Raw genomic sequence first — 13,539 nt, 5'->3', positions numbered from 1 at the left:
ACCAGGCCTGTGCTGGCTGCAGGGGCTCAAGAGATGAACGAGGCACAGCCTCAGTCCTGGAGGAACTTGGAGGAAGCAGAGGTCTCAGAGCATTTTTTTCTGCTTAGGAATTTTAGCAAGGCTGAAGTCAGATCAGAAGTCAGAAGCCACACCATGATCATTTGTTGTTTCTCAGTGATGATTTAAAGCTTTCTGATGACAAAATGCAGACGTCCCTTCTAGGGTGCTTTCCAATCAGGAGTTAACGAGTGGCTTGATGAAGGCAAGAAATCTGGGTGTCGGAGCCACCTTAGGCTGCTTGGCCCTAACCACTGTAACTACCACCTCCTTCCAGCCCTCCACCTCCCGGGCTAGGGTCAAGTCCAAACCTGCCATGCCCTCAGGATGACCATGAGACGTGTCATCAGTGCAGTGCAGTGACAACTTGTTCTAGTTTGCCTGGGACCATCTGTTTTAAAACTGAAAGTCCCGTCCAGGTGCAGGAGCACTTTGGGAGGCCCATGCAGGAGGATTGCTTGAGCCCAGGAATTCAAGACCAGCCTGGGCAACATAGTGAGACCTCCTCTATACAAAAAGAAAAAAAATTAGCCAAGCATGGCGGAGCACACCTGTAGTCCCAGCTACTTGGGAGGCTGGAGTGGGAGATCATTTGAGCCTGAGAGGTAAAGGCTGCAGTGAGCTGTGGGGTGCTGTACCACTTGTATTAGTCCATCCTCACGCTGCTAATAAAGACATACCCGAGACTGGGTAATTTGTAAAGGAAAGAGGCTTAATGGACTCACAGTTCCACATGGCTGGGGAGGCCTCACAATCATGGCGGAAGACAAAGGAAGAACCAAAGGGCTTACATGGCAGCGGGAAAGAGCGCGTGTGCAGGGGAACTCCCATTTATAAAACCATCATATCTGGTGAGACTTACTCACTACCACAAGAACAGTATAGGGCGACCGCCCCCGTGATTCAGTGTTCTCTACCTGGCCCCGTCCTTGACATGTGGGGATTATTACAATTCAAGGTGACATTTGAGTGGGGACACAGCCAAACCATAGCACCACTGTACTCCAGCCTGAGGGATAGAGTGAGACTCTGTCTCGAAAAAATAATAAAATAAAATAAATAGAATAGAATAAAATACAATATAAAATAAAAACACTGAAAGTCCCGCATCCTAGGAAACCCCAGTCCAGGGCAAAGTGGGGTGGTTGGTCACACTCAGCGTCCCCTCCCCTTGGGGCACTTTTACTGGACAGCCAGGTACCACTCCTTCTAGGTACAGGTGGAGAATGAGAGTGTTTTCAAGTGCAAAAGACTCCGGAGGGTCACTTGATCTTGAGAAACCCCCAAGTCCACCACAGTCCTTCTGGGGACCTTTCTAAAGCGCAGACTCCCAAGGCCCCAGCCTGCCCTCTTGAATCAGAATCTGCTGGGTTAGAGCCTGGGGATTTCTACTCCTGTCCCTGAGCCAAGCTTTGGAGAGCAACGAGCCAGAACAAATGAGGCCTAAAGGGAGAACGCGTTCTTCCCAAGGACCCCGGGCGAGGTAGTCAGGAGGTATCTGATCCCCCTCCTTTACTGTCTCTGTATCTGCCAGTTAGAGGCATGGACCCACCACCCTCACCGACCCCATTAAAGGCAACTGAATCCTGTCATTTAACTTGGGGTGGGGGGACTTGGGTGGTTACTCTGTTGCCCGGTCTGAAGTACAGTGGCGTGATCATGGCTCACTGCAGCCTCAGCCTCCAGGGCTCAAGCAATGTCCCACCTCAGCCTCCCAAGGAGCTGGGACTACAGACATGTGCCATTATGCCTGGCTAATTTTTGTAGAGATGGGGTTTCACTATGTTGTGCAGGCTGGTCTCACAATCTGCCAGCGTCAGCCTCTCAAAGTGTTGGGATTCTGAGCATGAGCCACCGCACCCAGCTTCTGAAGTTTATTTTCTGTTATTGTCTATGTTTTTCTGTTGATTTGTAAGGCCACTTAGTCAAAATTGATTACCCTAATATATATATTTAGGAATTTTATATATAAATTTTCATATATATATGAAAATTCCCCCGTATTTTAATATGAAAGTCACGTCTTCCCATTTTCCTTCCATAGCATCCCGTTCTCCCCAACTCCTTTGGCCATTTTCTGGTCCAAAGACCTGGCCCTCCCTGTTCTGCTTCAAACTGCAGAGTGTTTAATGCTGTATTAGGCAGGGATCTTTAGACGCAAGCAGCAGATACTCTAACTCATGTGAGAGATGGGATTCTGGGGGTAGCCTGCAAGAATCAAAGGAAAAGCTGAAAAACCAGGTCTTGGAAAGAAGATCCAGGTACCAGCAACTGACAGGCAGCGGCTCCAGGGAGGTGCTGTCAGAATCAACGAACCCTGACAGGGTCACTGTTTAGATTCAGGTTTCCAGGAGTGAAAGTCTGATTGGTGGAGATTGTCTACATGCTTGGCCCATGGCCAGAGAATGTCTGAGCATCTTGAAGGATAGTCCCACCAAAACTGCCTGGCCAGGAGAGGGATAGGTCCTCCAAGGAAAACCACAGCACCTAACCTCATCTTACCTCTAATGTCTGTAAATATTGAGACAGCAAGTATTTCTTTTTTTATTTTTTGAGATAAGGTTTTGCTCTGTCGCCCAAGCTGGAGTGCAGTGGTGCAACCTTGGCTCGCTGCAACCTCCGCCTTCCAGGTTCAGGCGATTCTCGTGTCTCAGCCTCCCAGGTAGCTGGGACTACAGGTATGCACCATCACACCCAGCTAGTTTTTGTGTTTTTAGTAGAGGTGAGGTTTTGCTATGTTGGCCAGGCTGGTCTCGAACTCCTGGGCTCAAGTGATCTGCCCACTTCAACCTCCCAAAGTGGTGGGATTACAGGCATGATCCACCACACCCAGCCAAGGACCACAAGTATTACAATTAGGGTGCTTTTGGCTTTATGTAAGAGAAAATCGAATTAAGTGTGACTTCAGCCACAAAGATAGTTACTATTTTTACATAACAAGTACTCTGGAGGTAGCAAAGTTTCTAGAGCTGATTTAGCAGTGTCTGCGTCAAGCACTTCCACTCATTCCATCCTTCTGTTCTGTCATCTTTAGTGTTGGTGTTGACCTCTTCGTGGCTCCAAAAAGTCTGCTGCAACTCCAGACGTTTCATCCTGCCCCGACAATATTTAAAGCAGTCAGCAAGAGAAAGGAGAGCAATTTAAAAAAGCCTTCTCCTCCCTCATCTCTCTCTTTTCAGGCAGTCATATTTTTCTTTTTTTTGAGAGGAAGTTTTCGCTGTTGTGAGGGCTGGAGTGCAATGGTGCGATCTCAGCTCACCGCAACCTCTGCCTCCTGAGTTGAAGCGATTCTCCTGCCTCAACCTCCCTAGTAGCTGGGATTACAGGCACCCACCACCACGCCCGGCTAATTTTTTGTATTTTTAGTAGAGACGGGGTTTCACCATATTGGCCAGGCTGGTCTCGAACTCCTGACCTCAGGTGATCCACCCGCCTTGGCCTCACAAAGTGCTGGGATTACAGGCATGAGTCAGCGTGCCCGGCCCAGGGAGTCATATTTTTCACTGAAGGTTTTCTGTGGTCAGAACTAGGATACATACTGACCCATCAGCTATAACAAGTAAACAGGAACCAGATTGCCAAGAAGAAGATTGGCAAACTATGGCCCATAGGTCAAATCTGGCCTGCCACATGTGTTTGTAAATAAAATCTTATTGTAACACTGCCACTATCATTCATTTTTGTATTGTCTATGGGTGATGTCATGCTACTGTGGCAGACTTGTGTGACTATGGTCCACAGAAAACCTAAACTGCTTACGATCTGGCCCTTTACAGGGTACGTCTGTGGACCTCTGGCTTAGCCAATGATGTTTACCCTCTGGGTTGGTGATGTGGCTGCCCAAACAAAACTGGGTTTAGTTAGCAAGAATGGGAAGCAAAATAGCTACAGGGTAGGTGACAATATCCTTCCACAAAATATCAGTTGTAATTTTTCCAATAGACTAAAATAAATACCTATTAATAATAAGAGCTTAAGGCTGCACACGGTGCCTCACGTCTGTAATCCCAGCACTTTGGGAGACCAAGGCAGGAGGATTGCTTGAGCTCAGGAGTTCAAGACCAGCCTGGGTGACATGGCAAAATCCTGTCTCTACAACAAAATAATAGTAAATAAAGAATAAAAGCTGAAGTTTGTCTTCAACTCTGGCCGTATGCCCCTGGGGTACCCAGGGTGCACTGTGGTCCATGATTTATTCAGAATCTACCTTTCTTCCTGACAGGTCTGTGTGTCATGATTGCGGCCTCCATTTATACAGACAGGCGGGAAGACATTCACAAGAAAAACCTGCAGTTCTATCCTGTGACCAGAGAAGGCAGCTACGGCTACTCCTACATCCTGGCGTGGGTGGCCTTCGCCTGCACCTTCGTCAGCGGCATGATGTACCTGATACTGAGGAAGCGCAAATAGAGTTCCAGAGCTGGGTTGCTTTTGCTGCAGTACAGAATCCACATTCAGATAACCATTTTGTATATAATCATTATTTTTTTGAGGTTTTTCTAGCAAACGTATTGTTTCCTTTAAAAGCCAAAAAAAAAAAAAAAAAAAAAGAAAAAAGAAAAAAAAATCCAAAAGAGAGAAGAGTTTTTGCATTCTTGAGATCAGAGAATAGACTATGAAGGCTGGTATTCAGAACTGCTGCCCACTCAAAAGTCTCAACAAGACACAAGCAAAAATCCAGCAATGCTCAAATCCAAAAGCACTCGGCAGGACATTTCTTAACCATGGGGCTGTGATGGGAGGAGACAAGAGGCTGGGAAAGCCAAGTCTCTGGGGATGTGCTTCCTATGGGTTTCAGCTGGCCCAAGCCCCTCCCGAGTCTCTGCTAGTGGTGGGTGGAAGAGGGTGAGGTGGGCTTTAGGGGAAGAATGACAGCTTCCTGAGAGGTTTAGCCCAAGCTCCAAGTGAGAAGCAGGTGTAGTCCCTGGCATTCTGCCTGTATCCAAACCAGAGCCCAACCAACCCTCCGGTATTGGGGTGGGTCAGAAAAAGTCTCACCTCAATTTGCCGACAGTGTCACCTACTTGCCTTAGGAATGGTGATCCTTTACCTGCGTGCCAGATTTAGACTCACCTTTAGGCAAAACCTACAGCACCCCCCATCACCCCAGACCTACAGAATCAGAGTCTTCAAGGGATGGGGCCAGGGAATCTGCATTTCTAACATGCTCAATGGGCAACGCTTCAGATGCGTTGAAGTTGGGGACCACGGTGCCTGGGCCAGGTCAGCAGAGCTGCCTCATAAATGCTAGGATGTTATCATGTGGAGATGGGGAGGTGAATGTAACCCCCACAGCAGGCCAAAACCTTGGCCTCCATCGCCACAGCTGTCTACATCTAGGGCCCCCAGACTCCATTCCTGAGCCATGTGAACTCATAGACACCTTCAGGGTGTGGGGTACAGCCTCCTTCCCATCTTATCCCAGAAGGCCTCTCCCTTCTTGTCCAGCCCTTTATGCTACACCTGGCTGGCCTCTCACCCCTATTTCTAGAGCCTCAGAGGACCCATCCACCATTCATTCATTCATTCATTCGTCAACATAAATCATGACTTGCATGCGTGTGCCAGGCACAGGGGATATACCCTCTCGAGACAGTCTCCTCCTAGGGCTCATGGCCTAGTGGAGGAGACAGATTAAAACTTAATTAGAAAAACTGGCTGAGTGCAGTGGCTCACACTTGTAATCCCAGCACTTTGGGAGGCCGAGGCGGGTGGATCACCTGAGGTCAGGAGTTCAAGACCAGCCGGTGCATGCCTGTAATCCCAGCTATCAGGTGGCCGAGGCAGGAGAATCACTTGAACTGGGAGGTGGAGGTTGCAGTGAGCCGAGACCGTGCCACTGCACTCCAGCCTGGGTGACAGAGCGAGACTCCATCTCAAAAAAAGAAAAGAAACTAATTACACACTGTGATGGAGGCTGCAAAGAACACCACTAAGAATTCAAAATCAGCTGGGTGCGGTGGCTCATGCCTGTAATCCCAGCACTTTGGGAGGCCGAGGCAGGTGGATCACAAGGTCAGGAGTTCAAGACCAGCCTGGCCAACATGGTGAAACCCCGTATCTACTAAAAATACAACAAAATTAGCCAGGCGTAGTGGCAGGTGCCTATAATCCCAGCTACTTGGGAGGCTGAGGCAAGGAGAATTGCTTGAACCTGGGAGGCGGAGGTTGCAGTGAGCCGAGATTCACCACTGCGCTCCAGCCCAGGCGACAGTCTGAGACTCCGTCTCAAAAATAAAATAATTCAAAATCGAGGCCTGTGGCATGGGAGGGAGCCTGCTTTACATGTGCCTATTTTTAAATGCTCCTGGAGGCATTTAGGCATTTAGATTAGTCTAAATATAGCTTCATTCAGTTTGTGCAGATGACATTTATTGGGCAGTACCTGTCTGTGTAACACCCAGAAAACATGTCTGTGGAGGGGCCCATGGTCCCGACAGTAAATGTGGTGAGAAGGTCCCATATAGCCGGAGTTTTCAAGCTTTAGGGGTTCCCGTGCCGCTTGGGACGGGCTGATTCAGCGGGTCTGGGTGAATGATTTCCAGGTGATTTTAAGACTGTGCTGAGAAATAGGGCTTTTGGGGCCTTGTCCTTCAGGATCAAAGCATGATGTGCTGTGTGGCAATGCAGGCCACCCAGGAACCATCCCAGGAGATAAGCTCTTTGCACCTCATTGTCTTTGTCTGCTTATGTTGGAGCAGGATGCTGGGGGCTGTCCTGGGATGGGGTGTGGGACCTTGTGCTATTTAAATACTTTTGCACTTGACCTTCTGCTGAGTGGAGTGATGGTTTGCCATCAGCTCAGTTCCAGTGGAGCTGAAGAGACATCTGGTTTGAGTAGTTTTAGGGCCACCATGGACGTCTCTTCAATGCAGGACTGGCTCTTTCCATCTACTCTTTCATTCATGTGTCTTTGACAGACAGTATTAAATGTTTACCATGTTCCAGGCGTGTGTGAGGCTCAGAAAATACAGGAGTGAGCAAATCCAGATATCCTCCCTGCCCTCATGAAATTTGGAGTCTATGAGATAGGACCCCCTCCCTATGGAGAAGCCACCAACGCAGTACAGGGTGACCGGGGGCCAGAGACAGGACAAATGTCACCTCCTGCCTCCATGAGATACTGTTACTAGTTGTATTGTGGGCAAGAATGTGGTTTACACCCCTAGGGTTAACAGGATGCTACCCAAGCTCATGGAGGAAGTTGAATCTTAAGTTCCCTTGAAACTTTCTACCTTGGTGGCTTTTCTATTATTTTCTTTCTTCTTTTTTTTTTTTTTGAGACTGACTTTTGCTCTTGTTGCCCAGGCTGGAGTGCAGTGGCACCATCTTGACTCACCACAACCTCTGCCTCCGGGGTTCAAGTGATTCTCCTGCCTCAGCCTCCCGAGTAGCTGGGATTACAGGCATGCGCCACCACACCCAGCTAATTTTTGTACTTTTAGTAGAGATGGGGTTTCTCTATGTTGGTCAGGCTGGTCTCGAACTCCCGACCTCAGGTGATCCGCCCACCTCAGCCTTCCAAAGTGCTGGGATTACAGGCATGAGCCACTGCGCCCGGCCTTCTATAATTTTCTGGTAGTCACAATGGAAACAAACAAAACACCTTAGAACCAGAGATCGACCCCCTCAAGCAATACATCAATTCCCTTCACAAGAAACGTCAGGGCTATGTGAGTATCTGTGTTGAATGCAGTCTGAAATGATCCTGTGGATTTTCCCGGCTGGTTGCCACTACTGTACATTCAGTGCCCACATCCACCTGTGCCATTAAGCTTTTTTGAGACATGAGAGATGCCTCTTCCCTGCTGTATGACATGCATTTGGGAAGTTGGAAAGAAATGACAACATCAGGGAGAAAACTTCCAAGCTTCTTACCTGTAGGTAGAATTAGCCCTCACTTGGTGCTTATTACCAGTTATTCAAGAACAATAACAACAACAAAATTAGTCGACATCCAAGAAGCAAATATTAGGACCAAAGATAGCATCAACTGTATTTGAAGGAACTGTAGTTTGCGCATTTTATGACATTTTTATAAAGTACTGTAATTCTTTCATTGAGGGGCTATGTAATGGAGACAGACTAACTCATTTTGTTATTTGCATTAAAATTATTTTGGGTCTCTGTTCAAATGAGTTTGGAGAATGCTTGACTTGTTGGTTGTGTGAATGTGTATACATATATATACCTGAATACAGGAACATTGGAGACCTCCTCACTCCCACACACTCTGCTATAGTTTGCGTGCTTTTGTGCACACCCCCCATGAACAGGCTGGCGCTCTAGGACTCTCTGTGTTCACTGATGATGAAGAAACCTAGAACTCCAAGCCTGTTTGTAAACACACTAAACACAGTGACCTAGATAGAAGCTGTATCATAGTTTAAAATCTGCCTTGTGGGATGTTACTAAACTCGCTAATAGTTTAAAGGTTATTTACAATAGAGCAAGTTGGACAATTTTGTGGTGTTGGGGAAATGTTAGGGCAAGGCCTAGAGGTTCATTTTGAATCTTGGTTTGTGATTTTAGGGTAGTTAGAAACTTTCTACTTAATGTACCTTTAAAATAGTCCATTTTCTATGTTTTGTATAATCTGAAACTGTACATGGAAAATAAAGTTTAAAACCAGATTGCCCAGAGCAAGACTCTAATGTTCCCAACGGTGATGACATCTAGGGCAGAATGCTGCCATTTTGAGGGGCAGGGGGTCAGCTGATTTCTCATCAAGATAATAATGTATGGTTTTTACAGTAAGCAATTGATAAATGGACAGTTTATCACTGGACAATCTCCCTCTGCTTCTTTAATGGGGCCAGCTTTGCAGCCCTGCAGCCTGGGTAGTCGCACACAATTCCATGCATCCATGCTTGGGAGAATGATCTGCTAGTGCCATTTTAAATTATTTTATATAGATTTCTTGTAGAGACAGAGTCTCGCTATGTTGCCTACGCTGGTCTAGAACTCCTGGCCTCAAGAAATCCTCCTGCCTCGGCCTCCCAAAGTGCTGGGATTGCAGGTGTGAGCCACTCACTGTGTCCGGCATAAAGTAGAATATTCTTACAAGAAATAAATATTTTGTAGTCATGGAGAAGAATGCTCCTAAAATGTATGTATTCGTTCATTCATCCATCCATTCACTCATTCTTTTATAGAGGGGGAGTCTCGCTATGTTGCCTATGCTGGTTTTGAACTCCTGGGCTCATGTGATCCTCTCACCTTGCTTCCCAAAAGCGTTGAGATTGCGGGTGGGAGCCACTGCGCCCGGCTTTAAAGTTCTTCGTATTTGAACAAGCAGCCCCATATTTTCACTTCTCAGGGATCCCCACAAATCACTGATCCATTTCGTTAACCTTCCTGTTCATTGTTACTAGATCGTGTTCTTTCATTTCATTTGTATTTAATAAAGACCTCTGCTTTAAAGGATGAGGTCATGATGAAATGAGACTATCTTCTACCACATACTCTGCTGAAAACAGAAAATTTCAGACAGAGAAGGAGAGAGAGAGAGATCCCTTTAACTTCTATCTAAGGAATGGCAAAGGTAGCAAAAGCTATCTTTGTATCTTGAGAACACTCATTTCCTTACTGTCACACAAGGTTTGCAAACTAAAATCTTCAGAGGCTACTGTCTGCCTTCTTTGCGTTTCTAGATTGGATTTTTTTTTGTCCATGTGGCTGGAGGATGGTGATCATCCCAGAACACTCAATTTCATATTTGTTCCATTCAGGAAATCAGCCTCTCATTCATTCATTCATTCATTCACCAAATATTTGTGTAGCTGTAATAGTACAAGCGTTGTGCTAGGTGTAATGGTGACATCCTGTGCCTTTGTCTCCATTACATACTAGGGACTTTTGGGAGGACATGATTGAACCTTTACCACCCATTACCAGGCCATAAGGAGCCCCAGCTGGACACGACTGAGATCACAACACATCACCCATCGCCCTGGAGTGGGAGCTGCCTTGATGAACTTAGTCCCTGCCATGATCTAGATAATATTAGTCTCAGTTTCAAGTTTCCAGGGCTAGATTCTGATGGGCCTGCCTTGGGTAACACACTCACTCATCATCGCCCCAGTACTTGGCTGGAGTCAGGAGTGAAATCAAATTATGCAAACATGAGGGTCTGGGTGCAGTGGCTCACGCCTGTAATTCTAGCACTTTGGGAAGTGAAGGCAGAAGGATCACTTGAGGCCAGGAGTTTGAGATCAGCCTGGGCAGCACAGCGAGACCCCATCTCTATAAAAACTAAAAAATTAGCTAGGCATGGTGGTGTGCTCCTGTAGTCCCAGCTTCTCAGGAGGCTGAGGTGGAGAATCGCTCGAGCTTGGGAGGTCCAGGCTGCAGTGAGCTGTGATCACGCCACTGCACTCTAGCCTGGGTAACAGAAACTCTGTTTCAAAAAATAAAAATTCTTATACATTCGTGAAATGAACTAACCCCTTCCCAAGAATGATCTAACCTGAAGTCTCAACCAGTTTCCACTTCCGGCTCCTAGTCCAGGGCGATGGGTGATGTGCTGTATCTCAGTCGGGTCCAGTTGGGGCTCCTTATGGTCTGGTAATGGGTGGCTAAAGGTTCAATCATGTCCTCCCAAAAGCCCGTAATATGTAATGGAGACAAAGGCACAGGATGTCACCACAAATTGTCCCCTTGGAAAAAGGACAGGCAGGGAACCAACGTCCAGTGGCCACAGGTTCATTATTGGTCACAAATACCAGGAAGCCCCTTCCCTGGTGGGAGGGAGACTTGTGGCTGCTCAATCTGTTGCTCTTGGTTCTGCTTAGTGGAACCATCTCCCTCATCCACTGTCCCCTGTGGTCAGATTTAAGATGGGTAGTGTGGAGCAGATCCTTTCTTTCTCCTTCCTTCCTTCTTTTCTTCCTTCCTTCTTTCTTTCTTTCTTTCTTTCTTTTTTTTGAGACGGAGTCTCACTGTCTCCCAGGCTGGAGTGCAGTGGCGCGATCTCGGCTCACTGCAAGCTCCGCCTCCCGGGTTCATGCCATTCTCCTGCCTCAGCCTCCCGAGTAGCTGGGACTACAGGCGCCCACCACCACATCCGGCTAATTTTTTTTTTTTTTTTGTATTTTTAGTAGAGATGAGGTTTCACCGTGTTCGCCAGGATGGTCTCGATCTTCTGACCTCGTGATCCGCCCGCCTCTGCCTCCCAAAGTGCTGGGATTACAGGCGTGAGCCACCGCGCCCGGCCACACAAAGCGTGCATTGGCCGGGAACTTTCTTTCTTCCTCTGGGTGTGAGGCCTAGTGTCTCAGAGGTAATTTTCAGGGTTGTATAGTTACAGGCTCTTCTCAGTCACAGATGGGGTTCCTTTGGCCATGCAAGATCTTGTCTCGACCCAATTTCTTTAAGTTTTTTTTTTCAAAGCACAAAACATTTATTATCACAGAGATTTTGACAGTCAGGAATCCAGTAGTGGCTTATCTAGGTAGTTCTGCCTATGGCTTTTATGTGATGGGCCTAATTTGAGCCTCAGAATTCCTGGCCCCATGCCTCTGAGCTTTACTGCAGCCTTGAGGCAATAACTGCAAAGCCCTTCTAATCTGAGCTATCTCTCTATGCCTGTCCCTCTGTCTGATGAAAAATGCTAACGTATCTAGCATATCTTTTGCTGGAATCCCATACATCTTATCTTCTGCTTAGCTTTTTGCCGCCACACTATTGATCCTTAGTTTATAGCAGGGCTTAGCAGATTACTGCTTTTATATGGTTTACAAGCTGAGAATTTATTTTGTGTTCTTAAAAAGTTGTGAAAATAGCTGGGCACAGTGATTCACACTAGTAATCCCAGCACTTTGGGAGAGTGAGACGGGAGGATCACTTGAGCCCAGGAGTTTGAGACCAGCCTGGGTAATACAGCAAGATGCTGTTTCTACCAAAAAAAAAAAAAAAAAAAAAAAAAAAAAAAAAAGCTGTGAATTATGGCACAGGCCTGTGGTCCCAGCTACTTGAGAGGCTAAGGCAGGAAGATTGCTTGAGCTTGGGAGGTGAAGGCTGCAGTGAACCGTGATCTTGCCGCTGCACTCCAGCCTGGGCAACGGAGTGAGACTCTGTTTCATCAAAAAGGAAAAAAATGTTTTAGGCTGGGGCAAGTGGCCCACGCCTGTAATCCCAGCATTTTGGGAGGCTGAGGCGGGTGGATCACTTGAGGTCAGCAGTTTGATACCAGCCTGGCCAACATGGTGAAACTCCATCTCTACTAAAAATACAAAAATTAGCCAGGTGTGGTGGCAGGTGCCTGTAATCCCAGCTACTTGGGAGGCTGAGGCAGGAGAATCGTTTGAACCAGGCAGGTGGAGGTTGCAGTGAGCTGAGATCACACCACTGCACTCCAGCCTGGGCAACAGAGCAACACTCTGTCTTTAAAAAAAAAAAAACATTGTAAAATAATACAAAGAAGAATATACAACAAAGACTTTATTTGGGCTGGGCGTGGTGGCTCATGCCTGTAATCTCTGCACTCTGGGAGGCCGAGGCGGGTGAATCACCTGAGGTCAGGAGTTTGAGACCAGCCTGGCCAACATGATGAAACCCCATCTCTACTAAAAATACAAAAAACTAGCCAGGTGTGGTGGCGGGCGCCTGTAATCCCAGCTACTAGGGAGGCTGAGGAAGGAGAATTGCTTGAACCTGGGAGGCGGAGGTTGCAGTGAGCCGAGATCACGCCACTGCTCTCCAGCCTGGGTGATAAGAGCGAAACTCTGTCTCAAAAAAAAAAAAAAAACCTCATGTGGCCTGCAACACCTGAAATAGGTACTATCGGCACTTCATCGAGGAAGTTTGTCAACTCCTGGTCTAGCACTTGACTTGTCTATTTCTATAACTCTCTAAATCTTTGGATTCTCCATCACTGTAGATTGCAGGCTTCAGGCAGAAGGAATCTTAGGAAAGCCACATTTTCTTCCATTTTGCCATTGGACCATGTATGACCCAAGATTTACTTTTTCTTGTTGGATCTTACTGAAGGCTCTAAGAAGTTGAACTTGCCAACATCCTCATATATTTCTACAGTTTCTCCTGATACTACAACATCCACAGGTTCATGGTTGGTGTAAAATAGGTGACAGTTTGAACCAGGCTTCAACTATGGCCCATGGGCCACATCCAGCCCACCACCTGATTTTGTGAATTAAATTTTATTGGGACACAGCCACACCCACTCATTTACATAGTGTTCATGGATGCTTTCCGAAGCAGAGTTGGGTAGTTCCGATAGAGACCATATGGACCACAAAGTCTGAATAATTTACTATCCGGCTCTTTCCATAAAAAGTTTGTCAAACCAAATGTTTTGCCATAGCGTGACAAGGGTAACAGCTTCCCAGCCTGAATAACAGGATCTCCACTGCCCTCTGACCTGCCACTGCCATTCAGCCAATTCCACGTGAGAGTGTCTGTTGCTTGCAGCACTAACATAAGCTACCAAACTTAGTATTAGTCAAGGTTCTTAGTTGCAAG

At 46.9% G+C, this 13,539-nt stretch overlaps 1 protein-coding gene across 2 annotated transcripts in view; it reads left to right on the top strand.

The window, feature by feature from the left end:
- Positions 1-4,631, top strand: part of EMP2 (epithelial membrane protein 2) — a 48,021-nt gene extending 43,390 nt beyond the window's left edge. For both annotated transcript variants that reach the window (XM_002826112.5, XM_009250455.4), the window contains exon 5: positions 4,280-4,631. In XM_002826112.5, the coding sequence (XP_002826158.1) occupies positions 4,280-4,467 (188 nt within the window). In that variant the 3' untranslated portion in view covers positions 4,468-4,631. The remainder of the gene's footprint in view (positions 1-4,279) is intronic.
- Positions 4,632-13,539: the final 8,908 nt, after the last annotated feature.

This window comes from Pongo abelii, chromosome 18 (genome assembly GCF_028885655.2).
Source record: "Pongo abelii isolate AG06213 chromosome 18, NHGRI_mPonAbe1-v2.0_pri, whole genome shotgun sequence".
Classification (NCBI taxonomy): domain Eukaryota; kingdom Metazoa; phylum Chordata; class Mammalia; order Primates; family Hominidae; genus Pongo; species Pongo abelii.
This window is presented reverse-complemented; position numbering and strand designations above follow the sequence as displayed.